This window comes from Lynx canadensis, chromosome E1 (genome assembly GCF_007474595.2).
Source record: "Lynx canadensis isolate LIC74 chromosome E1, mLynCan4.pri.v2, whole genome shotgun sequence".
NCBI classification, from domain to species: Eukaryota; Metazoa; Chordata; class Mammalia; order Carnivora; family Felidae; genus Lynx; species Lynx canadensis.
This window is the reverse complement of record NC_044316.2, coordinates 29,737,760-29,757,715: the sequence shown is the minus strand read 5'-3', so window position 1 is coordinate 29,757,715 and position 19,956 is coordinate 29,737,760. Positions and strand designations below refer to the sequence as shown.

The 19,956-nt window shown below is 42.6% G+C and overlaps 1 protein-coding gene across 1 annotated transcript in view; it reads left to right on the top strand.

Moving 5' to 3' along the window:
• ANKFN1 (ankyrin repeat and fibronectin type III domain containing 1) overlaps positions 1-19,956 on the top strand; it is a 241,738-nt gene that overhangs the window by 152,359 nt on the left and 69,423 nt on the right. Inside the window, exon 7 of the mRNA XM_032591208.1 lies at positions 18,030-18,127. Coding sequence (XP_032447099.1) covers positions 18,030-18,127 — 98 coding nt within the window. The remainder of the gene's footprint in view (positions 1-18,029; positions 18,128-19,956) is intronic.

The following is a 19,956-nucleotide window of genomic DNA, read 5'->3' as shown; positions in this document are numbered from 1 at the left end:
TCCCAGGCAGCATTTAGCATTTAGCCTCCTCCCTGACCTACACACACATTTTCAACTATTTCTTCTCCTTGTATGCTACCAAAACCTTTAGGTAACTAATCAGTATCCAATGTTTGCAAATGCTTTTTTTTTTTTTTTAAGTTGAGGTGTAGTTAACATCCAGTGTTGTATTAGTTTCAGGTGTGTGATACAGTGATTCAACAATTCGATACATTTCTCAGTGCTGGTCCCGACAAGTGTGCTGACAAGTGTGCTCTTAATCCCCTTCACCTACTTCACCCATCCCCGCCCCCCCCCCCCCCCCCCCCCACCTACTCTCTGGCAACCACCAGCCTGTTCTCTGCATTTAAGAGTCTGGGTTTTTTTGTTGGCCTCTTTTTTATTTTGTTCATTTTAAAAATCAAAACCCTGAAGCCTGAGATGCTTGTTACTTTTCTATGCTGAGGCCTAATGGAATAAAAACTGGTAAGGACATTTGTAAACAGGTGAGGCAGAGGAACACCTGGATGTGAGAACTCACCATTCAAAACGATTTGAAATAAGTTACTGAGTGGTGACCCGGAAGACGCTAGAAACACTGTTTCAGCCCTGACCACCTCCAGTGGGTTTTTTTCTGTTTTAGTCTCTGTTATAAATGGAAGAATCTATCCCTGAAAGGGTCAGCCAAGGCCGTGTAATTACTTTTAGCTTCCGCCTGAACTCTAGCTTTTGCTTTCATTTACGGCTGGTGCTCAGTGGCGGGTCTGGTGTTCCAAGAGGGAATTTCAAAGCAGAGCCCACAACCAGGTTTTCTGCTGTGGGAGAGACCATGTTCTGGGTCTACGGCTTCAGCTGTCCAGGTCTCCAGGGGCCTGGCCGCGTCCTAGGAGGGCGAAAGCAACAGTATGCAGGACAGCTCGGGGTCCGCTGTCAGTACAGCTGCAGTCCGATGACGTGATTCAAGCATTCGTCAACACTATCCAGCAATTACTCTGAGGAGATTCATCTTGTTGACTGAGTGGAAGTAAGGAAAAAAAAGGAAAAGAATCATGCGGAAAGGTGACTGTTCTCAGGTACGGCAGACCTTCACAGGAAATCTAAGTTACTGTGCACAGTGTTGGTGGTGAATGAGCTGGCCAGACCACCCCAGATGTAATAAACCGTGGGCTCCACAGAAAACAAAGAGGTTTAGGGCCATGTGTCACACAGGCATGCGGAATCTATAGGAATTAAAGTCAGAAATGGTACAGCTGGGTTGTGATACCTACACCAACCAGCTCTCAGGAAGTCACTGGACACTCTAAGAATCAGCTCCCTTACTTGAAATACAAGAATAAGAACAAAGTTGGCAGAGCTAGTGAGGTTTAAATGTCTCCCATGAGCCTCCTTACATCAACACCGGTCATCAGATTAAAACACGAATCGATCATGTCATTCTGCTGCTCATGAGCCTTCACTGGCTCCCACGAGGTAAAAACCAACTCTCAGCATTGCATTCAAGGACTTTCACATATCAGCCCAGCCCCCAGCCCCCACCTCCTGCTTCCCTCTGCTTCAAACCATCCCTCCTTTACCTTACCATGCCCATCCTCTCAACCCTTGGTCTCTCTCCCCAGAATGCCCTTCTCTGGGTGGTAAAATCCTATTCAGTCTTTGAAACCCAGACCAGACGTCACCTTCCCTTACCCAGTCCCCCTCCCAAAGTTTGTTGGTCCTTAGAACGTGAACAACACCTTGTTCACCTGCCTGCGACGGGGAGCATTGTGCCTACTGTAATTGCCTGTATCTTTATCCATCTGCCTGCTGGGCTGTGAGCCCCAATTCAAGGATGATGTCTTATTCTAGTTTACATCCCTGTTACCCAGCGCTGTGCCTTGCAATCTTAAAGGTGCTCGCAAAAGTGTTGGCTCCTATGTGGAAATGTGAACTCATGAAGGTGTTCTTAAGCTGGAAAGTGTCATTTAAGTGTAGTATTATCATTAATGAAGGTGAAGGACGGAGCAGCAAGAATTGGTCCCCGAGATTTGCACTTAAAGGAATGAGTATCAAACCCTTCTACATCTAAATGCTACGTGTTCTTCCGGGGCCCTGCAGGGAAGTGGGCGGGCACACTGGGGGTGAGCCCCTTGGGGCGCCAAGGCGTAATTCCCTACCCAAAGCTGGTCTGTGGAACTGCACCTTCACCTGATAGCTAACTGAAGATTTGGAAGGATCACCTGTCAGACTTTCTCCAAATCAAAACTTACAAACCTGTGTGCCTCCAGGATTCCTTCTTCCCAGCAACTGTTTTCCTCGCCTTTCATACATTCTGAAGTGACATTTAACTATGAGGGAAAGAGGCGCTGGATTCTGAGCCCAGACCGACCTGGATTCAAAACTTGAGCCTGTGTTCATTCCCAGCGTGCGGCTTGGCTAGCACACGCAGGCTTGCAGAGCCTGTGACGTCACGTCTAAAACAGGAAAAGTGCCTAACAAGGAAACCAAGTGCGACAGATGTGGAAGGGAGTATCGCACCCTGAAAATGCTAGGAAACTGTAAGATGTTCTTTCTGTGATGAGAGGTAGACAAGTACCAGCCACAGGCTTACTTTCCTTTGTTACTTCCTCCTTTTCTCTCTCCTTTCACACTGCGAAAGTACATCTCATTGGTCTGTTTCTGTGTAGAGGAGTGTTTGCTCCAAATCTAATAAGGCTCATCTAAGGGACAACTTTTGGGGGAACATAATAGAGTCAGCAGCCCCCATGGTAACAGCATTTCTTTGATCTCTTGCCACTGAGTGTTGTTTTGAAAGTTAATTGAGGATGAAAGCATCTCCCCAAAAAACTACTGTCAAAGGAGATTCCAACTCACCTCAAATCCAACCAACTCTGTTTTGCACGTGTAAAACTGAGATGACAACCACTGCATAAATATTAAACGAGCAGTGAGATGTCAGTGTTTTCATTACTGTGTGCAGTGGGACTCTGAACGAAGCTGAGACCAGTTTGGTACACCTGCAGAGGCAGCATGGGTTTTGATATAACCATGATATTTGATTTGGAAATTTAAAACATATAGTGTTGCCAATAGCTCTTAGTTTAAAAAAAAAAAAAAAGTAGTTGAACTCCAGGATTCGCCATTTCCTATAAGAGCTTGAGATGCCAAGTATTTAGGTTTACATGAAATTTGGCTCACAGATGCCTCAATGAATAGGAAAATCTGTCTCTTGGCGGGTAACAAAAGTCAAGCAATTTTTTCCTCTTCACCCTCTTCAGAGGGTGAGACGCCAGTGCTGAACTGGTGTTCCACCTCACAGGGATCACGGCACATGAATACTTCTGGTCTCCCAGACTGTAGCCTTATCCCCTCCAGTTTTTCTCCAACAAGCTACAAGAGTGATCTTTCTAAAATGCAAATCTGATCATATAATGGCCTAATCTATCAATAGCTCCAAAATGCCTTCAAAATATGTTAGCAGGATGAGCTCTTGCCTCGTGGTCCAATCTCTGCTCTGATTCAAGTCACACTCCCATCCCACCTCACCTCTTCTGTCCCCGGTGATTGCCCTGCAGTTCCCTGACCACACCATGATTCTGGGCCTTTGCTCTCACAGCAACCTCTACCTGGAATGTCTCTGACCACTCTCTTCCCTTGGCAGACCTGCACACTCTTCAGGACTCTGTCAGGAGTCAGCTTGTCCAGAAAGCTGTCCCTACCCACCCTCTCCTCAGGCTGCTGAGGGTGCCCCCCTCTGAGCCTGCCTCTCTCATAGACTCATCATATTGCATTCGAACCTTGTAGTGAGTTGTCCATTGCCCCCATTGGACTGCCATTGTCTTGAGGGCGAGGATCAGATTTAATTCATAATCCCATCCCCAGAACTTTACATAATCTGGTCCCTACTGGACCGTCAGTAAAAGTGTGGTAAGTCAATCCACCAAATGGCACGAGACTGAAAGCTGGGTATGACTTCTTATCCCAAACATGCCAGCAATTATTGTGGTGTTGGATCTAGGCCGATAGAGACTCTATCATGTGTATTTCACTCCAATAAATCCACATAATTCTTTCTCTCACTGTCTATGGGACAGTACCTTACCCCCAAGATTGAAATACTGCCAATGACTTTCCTAACCCACCTTGTTATCTTAGAATAGGTAACAGATTTTTCAAAGTCTGAAGAGCTCCTTACCTTCATCCTCCCCACAGAGGGTGACCTCTTGAAATGTTTGCAAAGTGGCAGCAGTCCTGTTCTTCCTCTGTAACTGCGAATGGGACAGAGTCTTCTTTGTTATTGCATCTACTCATTTAAGACATTTTCATTAGGAACCTACTACGTGCCAGCTGCTCCCATGGACCAAGATAAGAGGCATGGGTGAATCTGCCCATTAAACAAAATAGCTGAAAAATACTCAGCGTTATACATTGTAGATCCAGGCTACTGACTCATTAGATACGTCCCCTTATATAAGAAGAAATGTAGAACCCAAAGGCCACAAACAAAATTAAGATAACCATGGCACTCCCCCCAAGAAAAGTAATTAGGCCCTGTAAATAGCTCCAGCTGGGATATACATTGTACATGATGATGTGTAGTCTTTCACGGGGATCTGAAGGGGATCCCTCAGATACACCTACGTTGATCCCCTGGAGCCCATTTGGAATTCTTGGGCCCCCAAGTAAACAACTCCCAAACGAGCATGTCGAGGTCTGTGCCCTCAACATCAGCCATTCTGATCATCCACACAGAAACAGAAGCTGGGTCTGGGAATGGAAGACAGGGCTCTTTGTCTCCCTGGGGAGCTCTGGAAGGCTTATTCTTGCCTTGATGAGAGAAATCTAAAGATTGGATTTTTCAGGGTCAATAAGGCACCTTGTTGAGTAATTTACAGTAGAATGTGAAAACAAATACAGGAGGGAAGCACGCCAAACAGCACACTCCCCTGGTGAGACAAAGGGAGGAGGGCTCTGGCTGACTGCTCCCAAGGTGGTCTGGTTCATTCTTATTTATTTCCGTTCTCCCACACATTCCTCTGGATCCTGGGGAACCACTCCTGCTCTGGAGTTGGTCCGTTCCCAGGTCATCCATCCTGTCCCTCACCTCAGCCTAAGTGTCTCTAGCCAGAGGGGAAACACGATTGGGGAGGGCCGGAATACACTACCGGAAGGAGAGGGAGGAAGATTGGGCACCGGGGATGTTACAGAACATGAACCAGGCTCAAATTATAAGCCAGCAATTTACATGAGTCTTCTGTGACTGTTTACACTGTTGTTTATTTATTTATGTTTTGAAATCAGTACTTATCTTGGCCACCACGGCCACATGTAGCTGACATGAAAATACAGAACACCTTCATGAGACTCACGGTCGCCCAGTATCCGTACAATCCCCTGTTCTTCCCCCCAACCCTCTCTCCCTCTTGACACCACAACAAGGAAATCACAGTACTAGAGACAACGTGGGCCCTTGGGGAAAAGGGACAGAGGCGCCAACCAGGAGCCCCTGCCTTCAGTTCCCTTAGTAGAAGTCAAATATTGCAAATACTTTCTGCAAGCTTTTCATAGTTGCTGCTTTCTCTAGCTTAAAAGACCTTAATATGGCTGTTAGTCCATTTATCACTTTCTCCTCATATGGGCTTGGCAAGCAGACAAAATAGACAGGAGTTCAAATCCAGACTCTGCATGGATAGGCTCTGTGGCTTTTGGCTAATTGTTTATTTAGTAAAGCACAGTTCCCCAATAAATATTAATAGATGTCTTCCCAGAATCCTCCAAAGATCCCTAAACCTTAGCTTCCTATAAACCATTATCTGTTTTTGTTTAATTCAGGATTTTCTTTTTATGTTTATTTTTTGTAACATTTTACACATAATTTTAAAAGGTAATCTACTATCTTTAAAAAAAAAATGACTAGACCAATTTTCTTAGGAAAAACTGCCAACTCCACCCTTTGCCAGTGGTTCTTTCCCATAATCAGAAAACACCTAGCCTAGCTTCCACATCAATTGGAAACACCCTTCACTGGGACACTTGATGTACCCATAGCCACAGTTCTCTGAGGAATATGCTGAAATCCATGGCCCCTCCTTAAAATGTGCTCTCAAACAGTGGAGTGTAGATGAGGTGAAAAAGACACTGTACACATTTTTTTGTTTCTTGGGGTCTTGCTGACAGCAGGTGTTTTCTCACTTTGTCCCAGGAGGAAGAGAAAGTGACTGGCATTTTATCTGGTCAGTAGCTATTTTTGGAACTATTACTCCATACAAGGCACAATATTGGCCACTGTGGGGGATGCAGAAATGAGTCAGACACTGTATCTTCCCTGAAGAACTTATAGGGAAGATAAAATGTTCGTTTTGCACACTTTTTGGAATGCCTGCAATGTGCATATCCTCTTGTAGGCCCTGGAGATACAGTGAGGAAAAACAGACCAAGCTCATGTAGTTCATATTTTCTTGGGTAAGCAAGTAAATTAACAAATAGCTTCAGATTGTGATAAATGCTAAAAACAAAAGAATAGAGGATAATGTATTGGAGTGAGGTGCAGGATGACCTTGGTAGAAATGACTTGGGAAGTCAGAGACAGAAAGTGCCCATGAAGGAAGATGGGTAGAATAACAGGAAATGGAGTTTCAGAGAAGTGGACAGGAGTCAGACATGACTCTTTGTAGACTAGGGGTCTGTAAACTCGTCCTACCAAGTGTCAGACAGTAAGTAAACATGTTTGGCTTTGTGGGCCATGTGGTCTGTATTACAACTATTCAATTCCGCCATTGAGACAACATGCAAAATTATGACTGGGGTTGTGTTCCAATAAACTTTTAGTTATGGACGCCGAGATTGGAATTTCACATAATTTTCACATGTTACAAAATATTTTTTTTCCTCAGTGTAGAGACCATTCTTAGCTCACAGGCTGGACAAAAACAGGCGGTAGGCTGGATTTTTGTACAGTTTGCCCCCGTTGTACACCCCCGTTGTACAGTACGTTAAGGAGTTTGGATTTTATTCCAAGGGTACCTATGAGATTTCAATGAAGGAAAGTATTGTGATATGGTTTATGCTCTGAAGAGATCGTTCTGGCTTCTGTGGACTGGTGAGGGGTATGTGCACAGGCAGAAAGACCAGTTGAGCTCTGAAACTGTCACAGAGTACCAATGTGAAACAGCGGTGATGTGGACAAGAGTAACAAGCATGGAATTAAAAGAAATTAAAAGGAGGCTGATTTGAAATGCGCTGTGCAGGTAGAGTTGAAAACACAAGTGCCTGAATCATTATAATACAAAGTAGACAGGACTCAAGCCAGGGAGAATGACAGATACAATTACTGTCAGAAACCAGAGACAGTGAGCTGGTGTTGAAGGAGCCTGAGCCTCTCTCACATGGGTAGGTCTTTGACAAGAGGGGATGGGAGAGACATCAGGCTGGAAAGATGGTCTGACTGGTGATGGGGAAGGAACTCTGTTCTGAGGTACACTTGATCTCTCCAAACCTCCCATCCTCATCTGCAAACTCATTAAACTGTAAGCTTCTTGAGGCCAGGGACCATGTTATTTGCCTTTCCATATCCCTACAACCTAGCTGGTCAATAATCTTAACATTGATTCAGTAAGTCTTTTCTGACCTACTCTATGCTATGGCATATGCTAGCAACATATATATACACATAGTTAATGTCCTCGCAGAGCTTATAGGACTAAAGAGAACTGAACTAATAATGCTACACAGGGACACTATCCGGTGGTCCAAGAGATGCAATGGGGACTTTGTGTTATCTTGGGACCAGAGAAGGCTTATGAGCAGGAGTGACATTTACATTGATTGCTGAGGGAAAAGGAAGGGATATTTAGTGAAATGAAAGTCAGAAAGAAGGAGGAAGAACATTTCTGGCAAAATGAACAGTGTGTGTGAGAGGAAGAAGCCTGACATGTCGAAGATCTAAAAATCAGAGAGAAGAGAACAAGTGGGCGCAGTGGACCGTGGCTAGTGGGTGGAGAAGGCCAGGTCATCCAGGGCCCAGGCTCAAGAGGAAGTTGTAGGGGCATTTTGGGTTCACACAGCCTGGCCTTTAATTCCCAGCTCTGCCACTTGTCAGATCGGTAGAAAGACTGAACGAGTGCCTTAGTCCATCTTGGAGGACTGTTGTAAGAAATAAATGAGATTTTCTGTATGAGAATCCAGTAGATTTTCATTAAGTGATAGTCTTCCTCCCTTGGCTCACAGGACAAATGCAGGGAGTAGTGCAAACTCAGAAATAGGTTAAATGCCTGGTGAAGGAGTCCTTATCTTGTAGTTTGCAGGAAGCCCAATGGAACAACGAGGACTGTCTCCTATAGAAGCCAGACCAGCTCCATCTGAGACTCCATACTTCTATGACAGAGGGTGGGTGGGTGTCCAGAGATCAGTAGGGCAGGGTCCTGCCTTCAAGGGTTTAATTATGTAAAGTTATAAAGAGGAGCGTGGGGTGTGAAATGGGTGCAGTAGGATGAACGAACAGCCAAACAGTGCCGTCCTCCCAATGAAAGCTCCTTGTCTGGCCGGAGAGTTGGACTGTTGTTGTTTTTGCCCCTGTGGCTGCTTATTTTAATTCCATGAGGACCCAAAAGGATTCAGAAATCTGGAAATTGGCCACATATCTTGGATCTTGTGTGTAGAAGTCAGACAGCTGCCACTACGTTTCTCTGCTTTGTGCCCTTTGGAAACATAAAGCAGCTTGCCAGACCTCTCTCCCTGCAGGCAAGAAGGGCATCTCTCTGCTGGGAATAAAACAAAACAGAATCTCAGCATCCCAGGAAGCTCAGCCAGGAGAAGGCCCTTCCCCTGTGGAAGAGGCATCAGATGCTGCCTATTCTCAGAGTCCCAGCCTTCAGCTCTCTGCCACTTGGTTTTGAGTCCCTGCTATTGTTCAGCTACATCCACTGCAGCCTTTAAAAAGCCTATACTTGTTAATAAAATCATTATCTGGACACTATTAAAAGGACTCGAAAACAAGCTGTTTTCAAAAAAATCTGTCTGGACATCCTATAACTCAAGGATATAGCAGTGTTCCAGGGAAAAAGGAAAAGCCAAAAGTATCTGAATCAATGACCTGTGTGACTATTTTCAGTCCAGAGTGTATTAAAAGTGCCCATACAGGGGCGCCTGGGTGGCTCAGTCGGTTAAGTGTCTGACTTTGGTTCAGGTCATGATCTCACAGTTTGTGAGTTCGAGCCCCACGTTGGGCTCTGTGCTGACAGCTTAGAGCCTGGAGCCTGCTTCGAATTCTGTGTCTCCCTCTCCCTCTGCTCCTCCCCCACTCATGCTCTGTCTCTCTCTCTCTCTCCTTCAAAAATAAATAAAAACATTAAAAAAAAAGTGCCCATACATATAGCCCAGATAATCATGAAATAAAATATAATATCAATGTATAATAGAATATAATAAAGAATATAATAATTATGAAGCCCAGATAATCCAGGTTAGGAACAGAGCTCTTTCATGCCATCAGGAGTACTGGACTGGTACATCTTGTCATACCCACAATCGATATGTAGGTTTCTTCTGGGCAGCCCCTGACACTGTCCCCCTGGTTGCAGTCAAGTCCATGGATGCCCACCCTGCAGGCTGTGTGCTCCACCAGTTTCTGGGCCACCCTGGCTTGGGCTGGAAGAACTGGTGCAGGAAGCCTGGGCACCTGTACTGCCCAGTGCCTGGGGCCTGACCACTGGGCAGACCTCCCCAGTGGTGACTGCTTGGTAACTGAACTTTTGCCCCAGATTCCCTCACTGTACCACTCCTGCCTCCTAAAGGAGTTTATATACCTCATTCTTGCCTCCTGGTAACAGAATGTTACCTAAATTATGCCTGAGAAATCTATCTCCCCCCGACATTCTACCCTGGTGGTCAGGATACATCCACCCTTAGAGTCTATCTAAGCAATCACCTAGCATTTATTCACTGGTATGATGGTAAGTGTTTAACAACTGGCTCTCTGGGGGGAAAAGTGTGTGTGTGTGTGTGTGTGTGTGTGTGTGTGTGTGTGTGTATGTGTGTATACCTTCACATAAGTCTATTGTAAGTGTTACTGATAGGATATGTAGCACACAATTTAAAATCATAATAATAAAATATACAACACTCTAGCCTGTTGATTCACCCAAAATGCTTTTTGTTTGTTTTTATCAAACTCTTGAGTCTGTAAGCCAACCTGTAGCTGTAACTAATGGATGAGTATAGTTGCCATTTAAGTGTTGGTTGATATATTCGTGTACTTTAAGGAAGCAAAACAAGATGAAACAACGCAGGCTTATCGTGGGACATCACTTGTTGATCAGTGGCATAAGCAACTTCTTTGTCAAATCAAGTAATAGTTTTTGAGTACTGGAAGGATATTTCCTCAGGTTTTTTTGTGCTATTCACAATGAAACAGCCACAGAGATTTTAACCTGCATTATTAACATTTTCTTCATCGCTTTCTTAAGTCTAGACTAGTGATCAGCAAATTTCTCCTGTAAAGGGCCAGAGAGTAACTATATTAGGCTTTGTGGGCCACATATGGTCTCTGTCACATATTCTTCCATGTGTGTGTGTTGGGGGGTGGGGGGGTGGAGTGGGTTTTACAATTCTTTAAAAACATAAAAACTAAAACCCTCCTTAGCTCCTGGGCCACACAAAACCAGACTGAGGCTGGATTTAGCTCACGGAACTGTAGTTTGCCAATACCTGATCTAAACAGTTCACAGAAGAAAAAAATCAAGACCTGACCTCCGATTTTTATGGTGTAACTATTCCCACCATGGCCACTTCCAAGCTGCCGACATAATATCATGAAAATGACTGGGAAGCGATGTGCCCCGGTGCACCATCATACATGTTTCCACTGTTCAGGTGCAAGAGATATCAGTAACCTTGGGAGCATAAATAACAGCAAAGTGCAGTAAAACAGGGAGTAACAAGTTTTAAATACTTACTGTCTTTGTTTTTAATTTATTTAACTTTAACTTTGTATGATTTAATTTTTAATGATGGCTGTGTTTAACCACTAGCTCATAAAACTCCTGAGATCTCAACAGTCCATTCTCACAAGCTATGTGGCTCAACCCCGGCGCCCTGCTGTGTTTATCCCATGCACACACGGTTGAGGACCAAGCCCTGACTTGCCCCGGCTCCCTGTTTGAGCCGCCTCTCAAAGCCACCTTATCACACCACCCCACCTTAGATGCACCACGATGGGTGGATTCTGCACCCTGATAAATCTGTGACCTTCCCAACTCTTAAATGTTCTGGGAAAACCAGGAGGTGAATATGCCAAGGAAAGACAGCCTATAAACGAAAAGATAAAAGTGATTTCTACACGAGCTAGGGCTTGAGGGTTACTTACGCTTCCAGTAACCCTAATGGTGCCACTGATTCAGACTTTCTGAGCCCAAAACTGCAGAAATTACTGAGAGAAGTTTTGTTTGGAGGCATGCCTGGTGAAGTGTCCAAAGAAGTACATGAAAGGTGAAGTTCTCTGAAAAGGTGAAGGCTGGCACCTAGGTCATCTGGAAGACTGGGATTCATTCAACAGGCACTTTGTGCTAGGCTTGGAAAAAGAGAGAAAGCTACTAGCGATAGTAAGAATCACACAAATGATAACACCTTTCATTTAGAAAGCCAAGGGGATCAAGAGAAAGAATACAATTAGATAATAGCCATAATCAGGTGAACTATTAGGAGGGAAATAAGGACGCAGGTGGATTGGACTGTGGTTACTTGTACTTTTCAAAACCCTGAATTTTAGACATCCCTGCTTCTGGTCTGTGCTGCTCTGTCATATAGCAGGCAAAACTATGACAGTACACAACGTAGACAGATAGGGACATACCATTTTTGTGGTTGCAGAATCTGACCATAAGTAAATGAAATAGCCCTCTGATTCCAACTTTGCTTTTAATCTTCTAGAAGTAGTGGGTGCAAGAAGGCTTTACTACTGTCAAAAAAAAAAAAAAAAAAAAGCCTTTTGCCCTTAATTTAAATCATTGTTTTTCTAGGGAAATTTAATTTGGGGGAAAAAAATGTTTTTCTAATTAACTGGAAGACTGTGTGCTGTGCAAACAATAAAGATTCTTGTTTGAAAGTAATGCATGCCCCCACTCCTAGGACTACCAAGGGAATTTAAAATAAAAAACGCGAGCAGCTCTGACCTCGTATTCTGCCAGAGCTAAACAGAATTCCCAGATCCAGAGTTTTCGCGTCAGTTCCCAATTTCAAACCCACAAGTGTTGAGTGGGTTCATGCTTCGGCAAGACACATCTTCTCATCTCTAGAAACAACTGTGTTTGATCTCTTCCTGGTTTCTCAGCACGTCCCTCACTCCCTTTTTCTTTCTCTTGTGCTATGGTTGGCCTCAAAGGTTAGAAACTGCACAATTGGATGAACCGGGGAGGATTTCATAATGTTCTGGTGATGGGCTGGGCAGTCTAGCCAAATTCCGTTCATTAGCTAAGGCGCCGGGGTGAGTGTGGCCAGTAAGAATGCCGTTTTGGTTCCACTGAAGTGCTGATAGGGAACAGGAAATAAACTTTTATTTTTTTGGTTCCTGAGCAGCAGTATGGACAAGTGAAGAGTCTGGGATGCTGGGAATCTGGAGGCCAGGAATTAATCTCCAACCCAACCACTTACTGGGCAGCTCAAGCAACTTCTGTTCTCTTTCTGACTGTTTTTTTCTATCCTGACACTGTTTTCTTATTCTTTATGTACTGGCATCAGATTTCTGTCTACTTTAGACTTTAAACATTCCAAAGTCAGGAATCAAGGAATCAATTCACTCACGGTTTACTGAGCCACCTATGCTGTGCTAGGTGCCATGACAGGCGCTTCGTAAACTGGTATTAATCCAACATGGTCCCTGCCCTCAAAGAAAGTACAGACTACAGAGGAGGCAGATCTCTTAGAAAATAAACACAAAACAAACAAAGCAAGTGGAAGTGTGAGAGACATATTAAAGTTACTATGGCAAAATGGCAAAGGAGCTTCCGTTGGAAAGCCATGGGAAGCTGTGGAAAGGAAGGGACTTTGAACCGCTCCTGTTTGAATAAAGGGGAAGACAATTTGGGGGAAGAGGAGAGCATACCAGAAGAGAAAAAAAACATAAAGACAATCAGTCTGAGGTCAAGTGACATATGGCTAAAGTGAAGGGTTCCAGCAGGGCCTGGGCATGAAGCAGGAGTAGAACCCACCAGTTACTCCTCCTGGTGTGAGCGCAGGACAACAGCTCTGGGCATTCAGGGGTTTCAGACTTGAGGGAGACTCTTGGACAACAGCAGGTTTTAGATGTTTTATCAACTAAATAGAAATTTACTAGACATTGCTGTAATGTTATCTCCTTATGCCTTGATTTTTGCATAGTGTCCACCCTCTCAAGAAACTGGCCTGAAAACTTAAAAAGTGTTACCGGCTGAAACAGGGTGGATTATTCACATAGTTCACACCAAGAGGCTGGAAACTTACTTGAGCTTTAGATTTGGTCCTCTTTGTGCATCCTAATGCTTCCAGTCATGAATTTTCTACTCTTGCATTGATTCTGTGACTTTTCTCCTTACATTATAGGCTTCAGGTGACAAGGCCAGACCTTCAGGAGCTCTTTTCCTTCTTAACCTTTCAGGCTGCATTTTATGTAGCTGCCATCCAGTAAATAGAGGTGTTCAGCTAGAACTCTCCTTCCAAAATGACTCTACATTTCTAAAACTTAGATAAAAATATTTGTTAAAATAATAAAGCATCATATTTAAAATATTCATAGCTATTTGATACAAATATAGTGAATCACAGTTTGAGCCAGAGCCAAATTTTCAGACGTACTAACACCTTGGTTTGGTCTGGTACCTTTCTTGCTAATGTTCAACTGCTATGAGCCATTGCATGATTAAACCCTGCTTCTGTTTCCCAGACCTAAGTAGAAACAGTTGCCCTGATCTTTATCTTAAAATTATAAGTCTTATACAGTTTTAAACTTCATATACATGGCTCCAGCCCTTCAGGGATTTAGAACAGGCTTATAAGTGATTTTCTTGTGGCTTTAATATTAAGTCTTTAAACTACCTACACATAACTTTCCAGAGAGACCATGCTAAGTTGCCTTCCTAGAATTCCCAGTGGGCTCTCAAAGTGATTCCTGCTGACTCTGTTTCCCTCCCTCATTTTTTAAGTGACCAGAAGCTCCTTTCTTTTATGTCAAAAGAGTCCACCAAACCAATGAAGTACATAGAGGAAAAAGACTGTTGGTTGCCCTCGGAATAGATTGTCCATTCCAATATGGAGGATTTTTTTCCTTCCATGTGAATCTTCTCTTTCATGTTCCAAGATCTAATTAGACTTAAATGCTTACAAGTTTGTTTGTTTTTTTTTAACGTTTGTTTATTATTGAGAGACAGAGAGAGACAGAGCATGAGCAGGGGAGGGGCAGAGAGAGGAGGAGACACAGAATCCGAAGCAGGCTCCAGGCTCCGAGCTGTCAGCACAGAGCCCGACGTGGGGCTGGACCTCACAAACCACGAGATCATGACCTGAGCCGAAGTCGGACGCTCAACCGACTGAGCCAGCCAGGCGCCCCAATGCTTAAAACTTTCTATTAACTCCCAAAGCTGCACCACATCTCCTTACAAGGCTGCTTCTCCTTGTATTTTGTTTTGTTTCTCAAGAAGCCAGGTCTTCTTTTCCACCTGAAACATTTTATAAAACATATTTCAATAGAACATGAACAGTTATTATTCAAAAATAAATCATTTCTTCCAAAATTTTAAAGATTGTATCTTTGAACAACTTCTCATTAACCACTTGCCAGATCATCTGGTGGCAATCCTACTAATCCTTAGCTCTTCTTTTAGGAAGTATCCCTGAATCCTTAGCCTGGAATCGGAAACCCTTGATTCTCATCCTTCCACTTGGAGTTCCCCACATCAGTCAATGATGCATGTCTCAGTGGCAACCAAAGAAATTTCTGTTTCCAGAATTTTCCTGTGTTCCTTGCTTTTTCTAGATATCCTTCCACATTTGTTACTGATTTTCATTTTGTTTTGTTTGTGATAATTTCCTCAATGATTTCCTTTTTTTTTTCCTTTGGCTAGTTATATGCAACATTATTCTCTGATTACAAACCCTCTCCAAGTTGACTTTCAGAGACTTGGTTTCTTCAAGAGCTAGTAGCTCATAAGCATAATGAAACATTTTGGAAAAAATACATATATGTATATGTATTTTATATAATATATAATATATAATGTATATTTTAAATTATATCTTCTAGAATATCTATTTGTAAGGAAGTATAGGCCTGATTTGAGATTTAACATCCAATCTTAATCATTTGATTCTAATTACATTTACAACATGCCTAAGAGTTTCAAAGGGCAAAGAACTGAAGAGTGAAAAAATTCACAGGAAGAAAAATATCTCCATGTTGGAAAAACCAGTCTATTCTGTGTGTGTGTGTGTGTGTGTGTGTATGTGTATGTGTGTATGCATGCATACAATCAAACTGTATATATTTGATTTGTAAAATATTTAGGAAGCACCTTCTATCCACCAAAAACACAAATCCATGTACTAAAGAGGAAAAAGAGAAAGCTATTTCTCCTATTCTCCTATCCTCAAACCTATCACAATCTAACAAGAAAAAGAGATACATAAAATTAAGCATAATATGTGTATAGTAAATCTTGTTTTTATATGAATAGAGGGCTTCGGGAACACAGGAACAGGTGTATTTAATTGATTATTCCTGAGGAATTTTGAGTTAACTTTGCTAAATATTTTTTTAAGTTTATTTATTTTGAGAGAGAGAGAGAGAGATACAGAGAGAGAGAGAATTCTAAGCAGACTCTGCACTGTCAGTGCTCAGCACTGAGCCTGACGTGGGGCTCAAACCCATGAAACGTGAGACCATGACCTGAGCCAAAATCAAGAGCTAGACATGGCCCCAACTTTGCCAGCTCTTAAAAGGATGAGTAGAGTTTCACCAAGCAGTGGTTGGAAGGTGAGCAAAAGACACCGAGGCAGAAAAGTACACAGAATAATCAGGTAACGGGAACTTACAGAGCAAGGACTTCACTGTGAGACGTGGCAGAAAGTGAAGACAGGAGAGTATGGCTGGGACCAGATCATGAAGGTCCTTGAATGCCCTGTTAACATTTCATTTTATTTTGAAAGCAACTGGACACTGTAAAAAGATGAATGAAATCATGAGATCTGAATTTTTAAACTATAATTCAGGCTGTTGTAAGAGAATTGTACATAAGAGTGAGAATATGAACAGAAAAATCAATTAAGAGAGTTAATCAGTTAATCAATCAGGGGTATACCTCCTTCTAAAAAAATGAATTGCGAGTTGATGTGCATGATTATAAAGTCCTGTTCTAGAATAGTTTCAGTGTGCAGGGGAGAGGGAGACTTACGGGAGACATTTTAAAGCAGAACCTACTGCATTTAGTAATCAACTGATTGTGAGGAATTAGGGAAAGAGAGGAGGCAAGGATGCTCTGAGATTTGGGGTTGGGTGATTGGGTGTGTGACAATGCCATGAGCTACAACTGAGAAAACAAGAGGAGACACCTGTTTTGGCAAAGAGAAGTACTAGTGGGCACTCATGTGGAGACCTGCAAGAGGAAGTCCGAGTCCAGAGAGAGGGCGGACCTAGAGTTACAGTTTTGAGAGCCATCATTGGAGCCGTAACAGTGAAAAGGGTCACTGCTTGGGACAAGCGTGCAAAGTGAGAAAAGAGCCAAAACCACGCCTCCAAGGAACATTACAGCAAAGGAAGAGGGAAAAGAGGAACCAAGGAGAGCCCAGAAAGAGGGGTCAGGAGGTAGGAAGAAAGGGTGCAACCAAAACGGAGGGGAAGAAGGCTGCAAAAACTAAGGGAGGCCAGAGTGGCAGGATTTCCCAGAAGAGGCTGCTGCAGATAATTAAAGCACTAGGAAGTTTAGGAAAGCAATTTCTAGAGAGTGAGGAGAACAAGGCAGATTCCTAGGAACATACAGAGACAGAGCCGGGGGTACAGGGGCAGCAGCCCTAAAGCACAGGGATTGTGTGACTCGAGAAGCAGCAGGCTTTAGGGATAGTTCAGCTTAATTTTGAAGTACTTAAGTGTCACAGAGAATGTAATTTAAATCTTAAAACCGATAGCTTGTCATTATGAGGTTTAAAACATGCAGGCCTTGTCTTCCCTGTGACTTAAGCTCCTGCTTCATTCAGGATTGCCTTAAATCCTGCCATGGGTAAGCTGTCACTTTTTACTCTACTTTTTACTGATGAGGCACAATTGATCTTTCCTGACCATGGTTTTTTGAACCCGTGGAAAATGCTATGATATGAAAGAAAATGGTCTCTGGGTAAGATGGGGTGTTAGAATTTGGGTGTTAGCTTTAACTGTGAATGAATACCCATTCTGGGGATGTCAGGTTGAGGGGGAGCACTGAAGAGGTCAGCCACAAACCCCAAATCCTCAGGCTGAAGAGAAGCCAATGAAAAAGCCTAGAGGACAGGACCAGGGAGGAGAAGGAGAGCCTGGGGAGCAGTGTGTGAGACACTAAAGGAAGAGAATGCTTCCAGAAGAAGGTGTCAAATGACCCAGCAGGAAATGAAAGGAGGCTTCTTTGTTTGGGATGAGAACGTCCCTGGGACCTTGAAATAGCACTTTCAGGAGATTGCTGAAGCCCAGATCAGATATGGGCAGCGAACAGAAGGCAATGTCCTAGTGTACCCTTCACTTCTTACATGCAATAAATAACTTACCTTCTACCTACACTGAACTGTTATGTATAATGTGCCTGAGGATGCATGTGTCTATGTACATGTATACACAGATACATACACATATGCACACTTAAAGGTGTATTAATCACTGCTGAATGGTTAATTGTCTTCCTCTCTTGTTTTAAAAAATAATTGAGACTTGGAAACCGAATTGCTGTCCTGAGGCAAATTGTTAGATGTGCAAATATAGGGAAAAGAATATAAATGTACCGTTTTTGAGAGGGACTTTTGCTAGAGTTTCTGTGATGTTTCTTGATATGTGAGTGGATTTCGTTCTCTTTTTCTTTCTCTCCTTCCAGTGGAATGGAGCATGTCTAAAGACTTTCGTCCTTTGGCTGGAGAGATCATCATGGAAAACTTGCAGACCCTGAGATGCACAATCACAGGACTGACAACGGTAAATGCCAAATCCTCCCATTAGGCTTCCCATTCCCCTGCTCCTGATGTTTGTGCTGGGATTCGGGTAGCAAATGCCTACTCTGGAAGCGACAGCCAACACCCAGCCCTCTGGCAACAACTGCCACTCGTTAAGTGTGATATGTCTGGTATCCATAATCTGAACTCCACAAAGGACTGAGCAGACAGCATGAACCACTTTGTAAGCTGCCATGTTCTACAGAGATCAGAAAAAGACTGGCCTCATGCAAGCCTTGAAAGCTGCTGCTTTCTGGATCACAGTCTAATCTTTAGGGGGGATCAAAGGCTCGGAGAGATCCAATTTTGACTCCCTGTCTGATGGTAAAAATAACAGCCTCCTCTAACCCTCACCCCCATAGCCTTGGTTGAGATCAGTCATCTATTGGAGTCATACAATTTCCTGAGAGAAATCCTTTTCCCTTGATTAAAAAAAATGTGTCTAAATCTGCTTTCACAGAAAAGAAACTATATATGGTGGCACTACATTTCGCAGTAACCTGAACCAATTTAAACTGTGAATGAAAAACTGGAACAAGCTGAGCTTATTTGTTTAATCAATCTAAACTCAAACGTTAATTATTTATACAACTATACACCATAGGAGCATATGAAATGCAAAAAATAAAAACACCTGGCACATCAGTTCATACTGAAACAAACCCTGTATCTCCTCAAGTAATTAAAATGCAAACAAAACTGAATCATCAGAATATTTTTTAGTAAAGTTTTTAAAGTATACTTATCAAACCTGTCGGGTTTTTTTTGTTTTGTTTTGTTTTTTGTTTTTATTTTTTTACTCCAATTAGAATCCTTAATTATCTTAGGACCTTTCTATGCAAGAGGTAGGGGGAGAATTTTCTTGGTCTTGTTGTTTTTCAAAAAGATCAGTCCTTTAAACCAGTTATGTGTAAAGTGTACTCCTGAAACCCAGCATGAAAAAGCTGCATTAGGTTGCATCTCTTCAAGTTTGAACCAGCTATTCTAACAGAATTCTTGGTGGTTGGGTCACCACCACAGAATCTTGACTTTTAGTCCTAATCACACGTCTACACCAGGGGCCAAAACTGTGGATTACCAGAACAAACAAACCCCTGAGTGGGTGGCCCCCAGAGATGCTATCGGCAGAAGACTGATTCCCAACCCTATAGCTCACATGATGGAAAAGGGCCAGAAGAGAACCCTAGGGAATTTCCTTTGCTTAAAAGAAACAGTGATATTGTGATAAAAATGGAAAACTCTCCACAGAGAGTTTCTCTAATATTTGAACTAATTTTTATAGGGATTAAGTTTTTCCACTTGGTCGTCCAATGAGAGCAATTCAGACACTATCCTAATCACATAAAAGCCTAGAAGTAGATTTACACTTCTGCGGAATCTCTATAACCTTGAAGTACGTAGAAACCTATTTTTAATGTTAAAAAAATTAACCTTATAATATGGTAAGGCCAACATTATTAAAATTTCTAGCAAAGGCTCTACGAAGATGTGGGGTTTTTTTGTTTTGTTTTTTGGTTTTTGGGTTGTGTTTTTTTGTTTTTTTACTTCAAACATTATTTTACAATTTTTGCAAGGGATGTTTTATCAAATGCTGGCTTCAAAAATGCCTCTTTGGGTTCACTGGGTAAAGAAAAAAAACTCAAAGGAAAAATGTAAAACTATACAAAACATCTGAAGTTTACAAGTAAACAAAACAACTCCTAAATTTTTAGTGTCATAAGACATTAAAGAATATAACCATTGTTTTAATAATGGTTTTAAACTTGAAGTAAAATCAAAGAAGCAAAGCATTATTTAATATGGCATAAAATG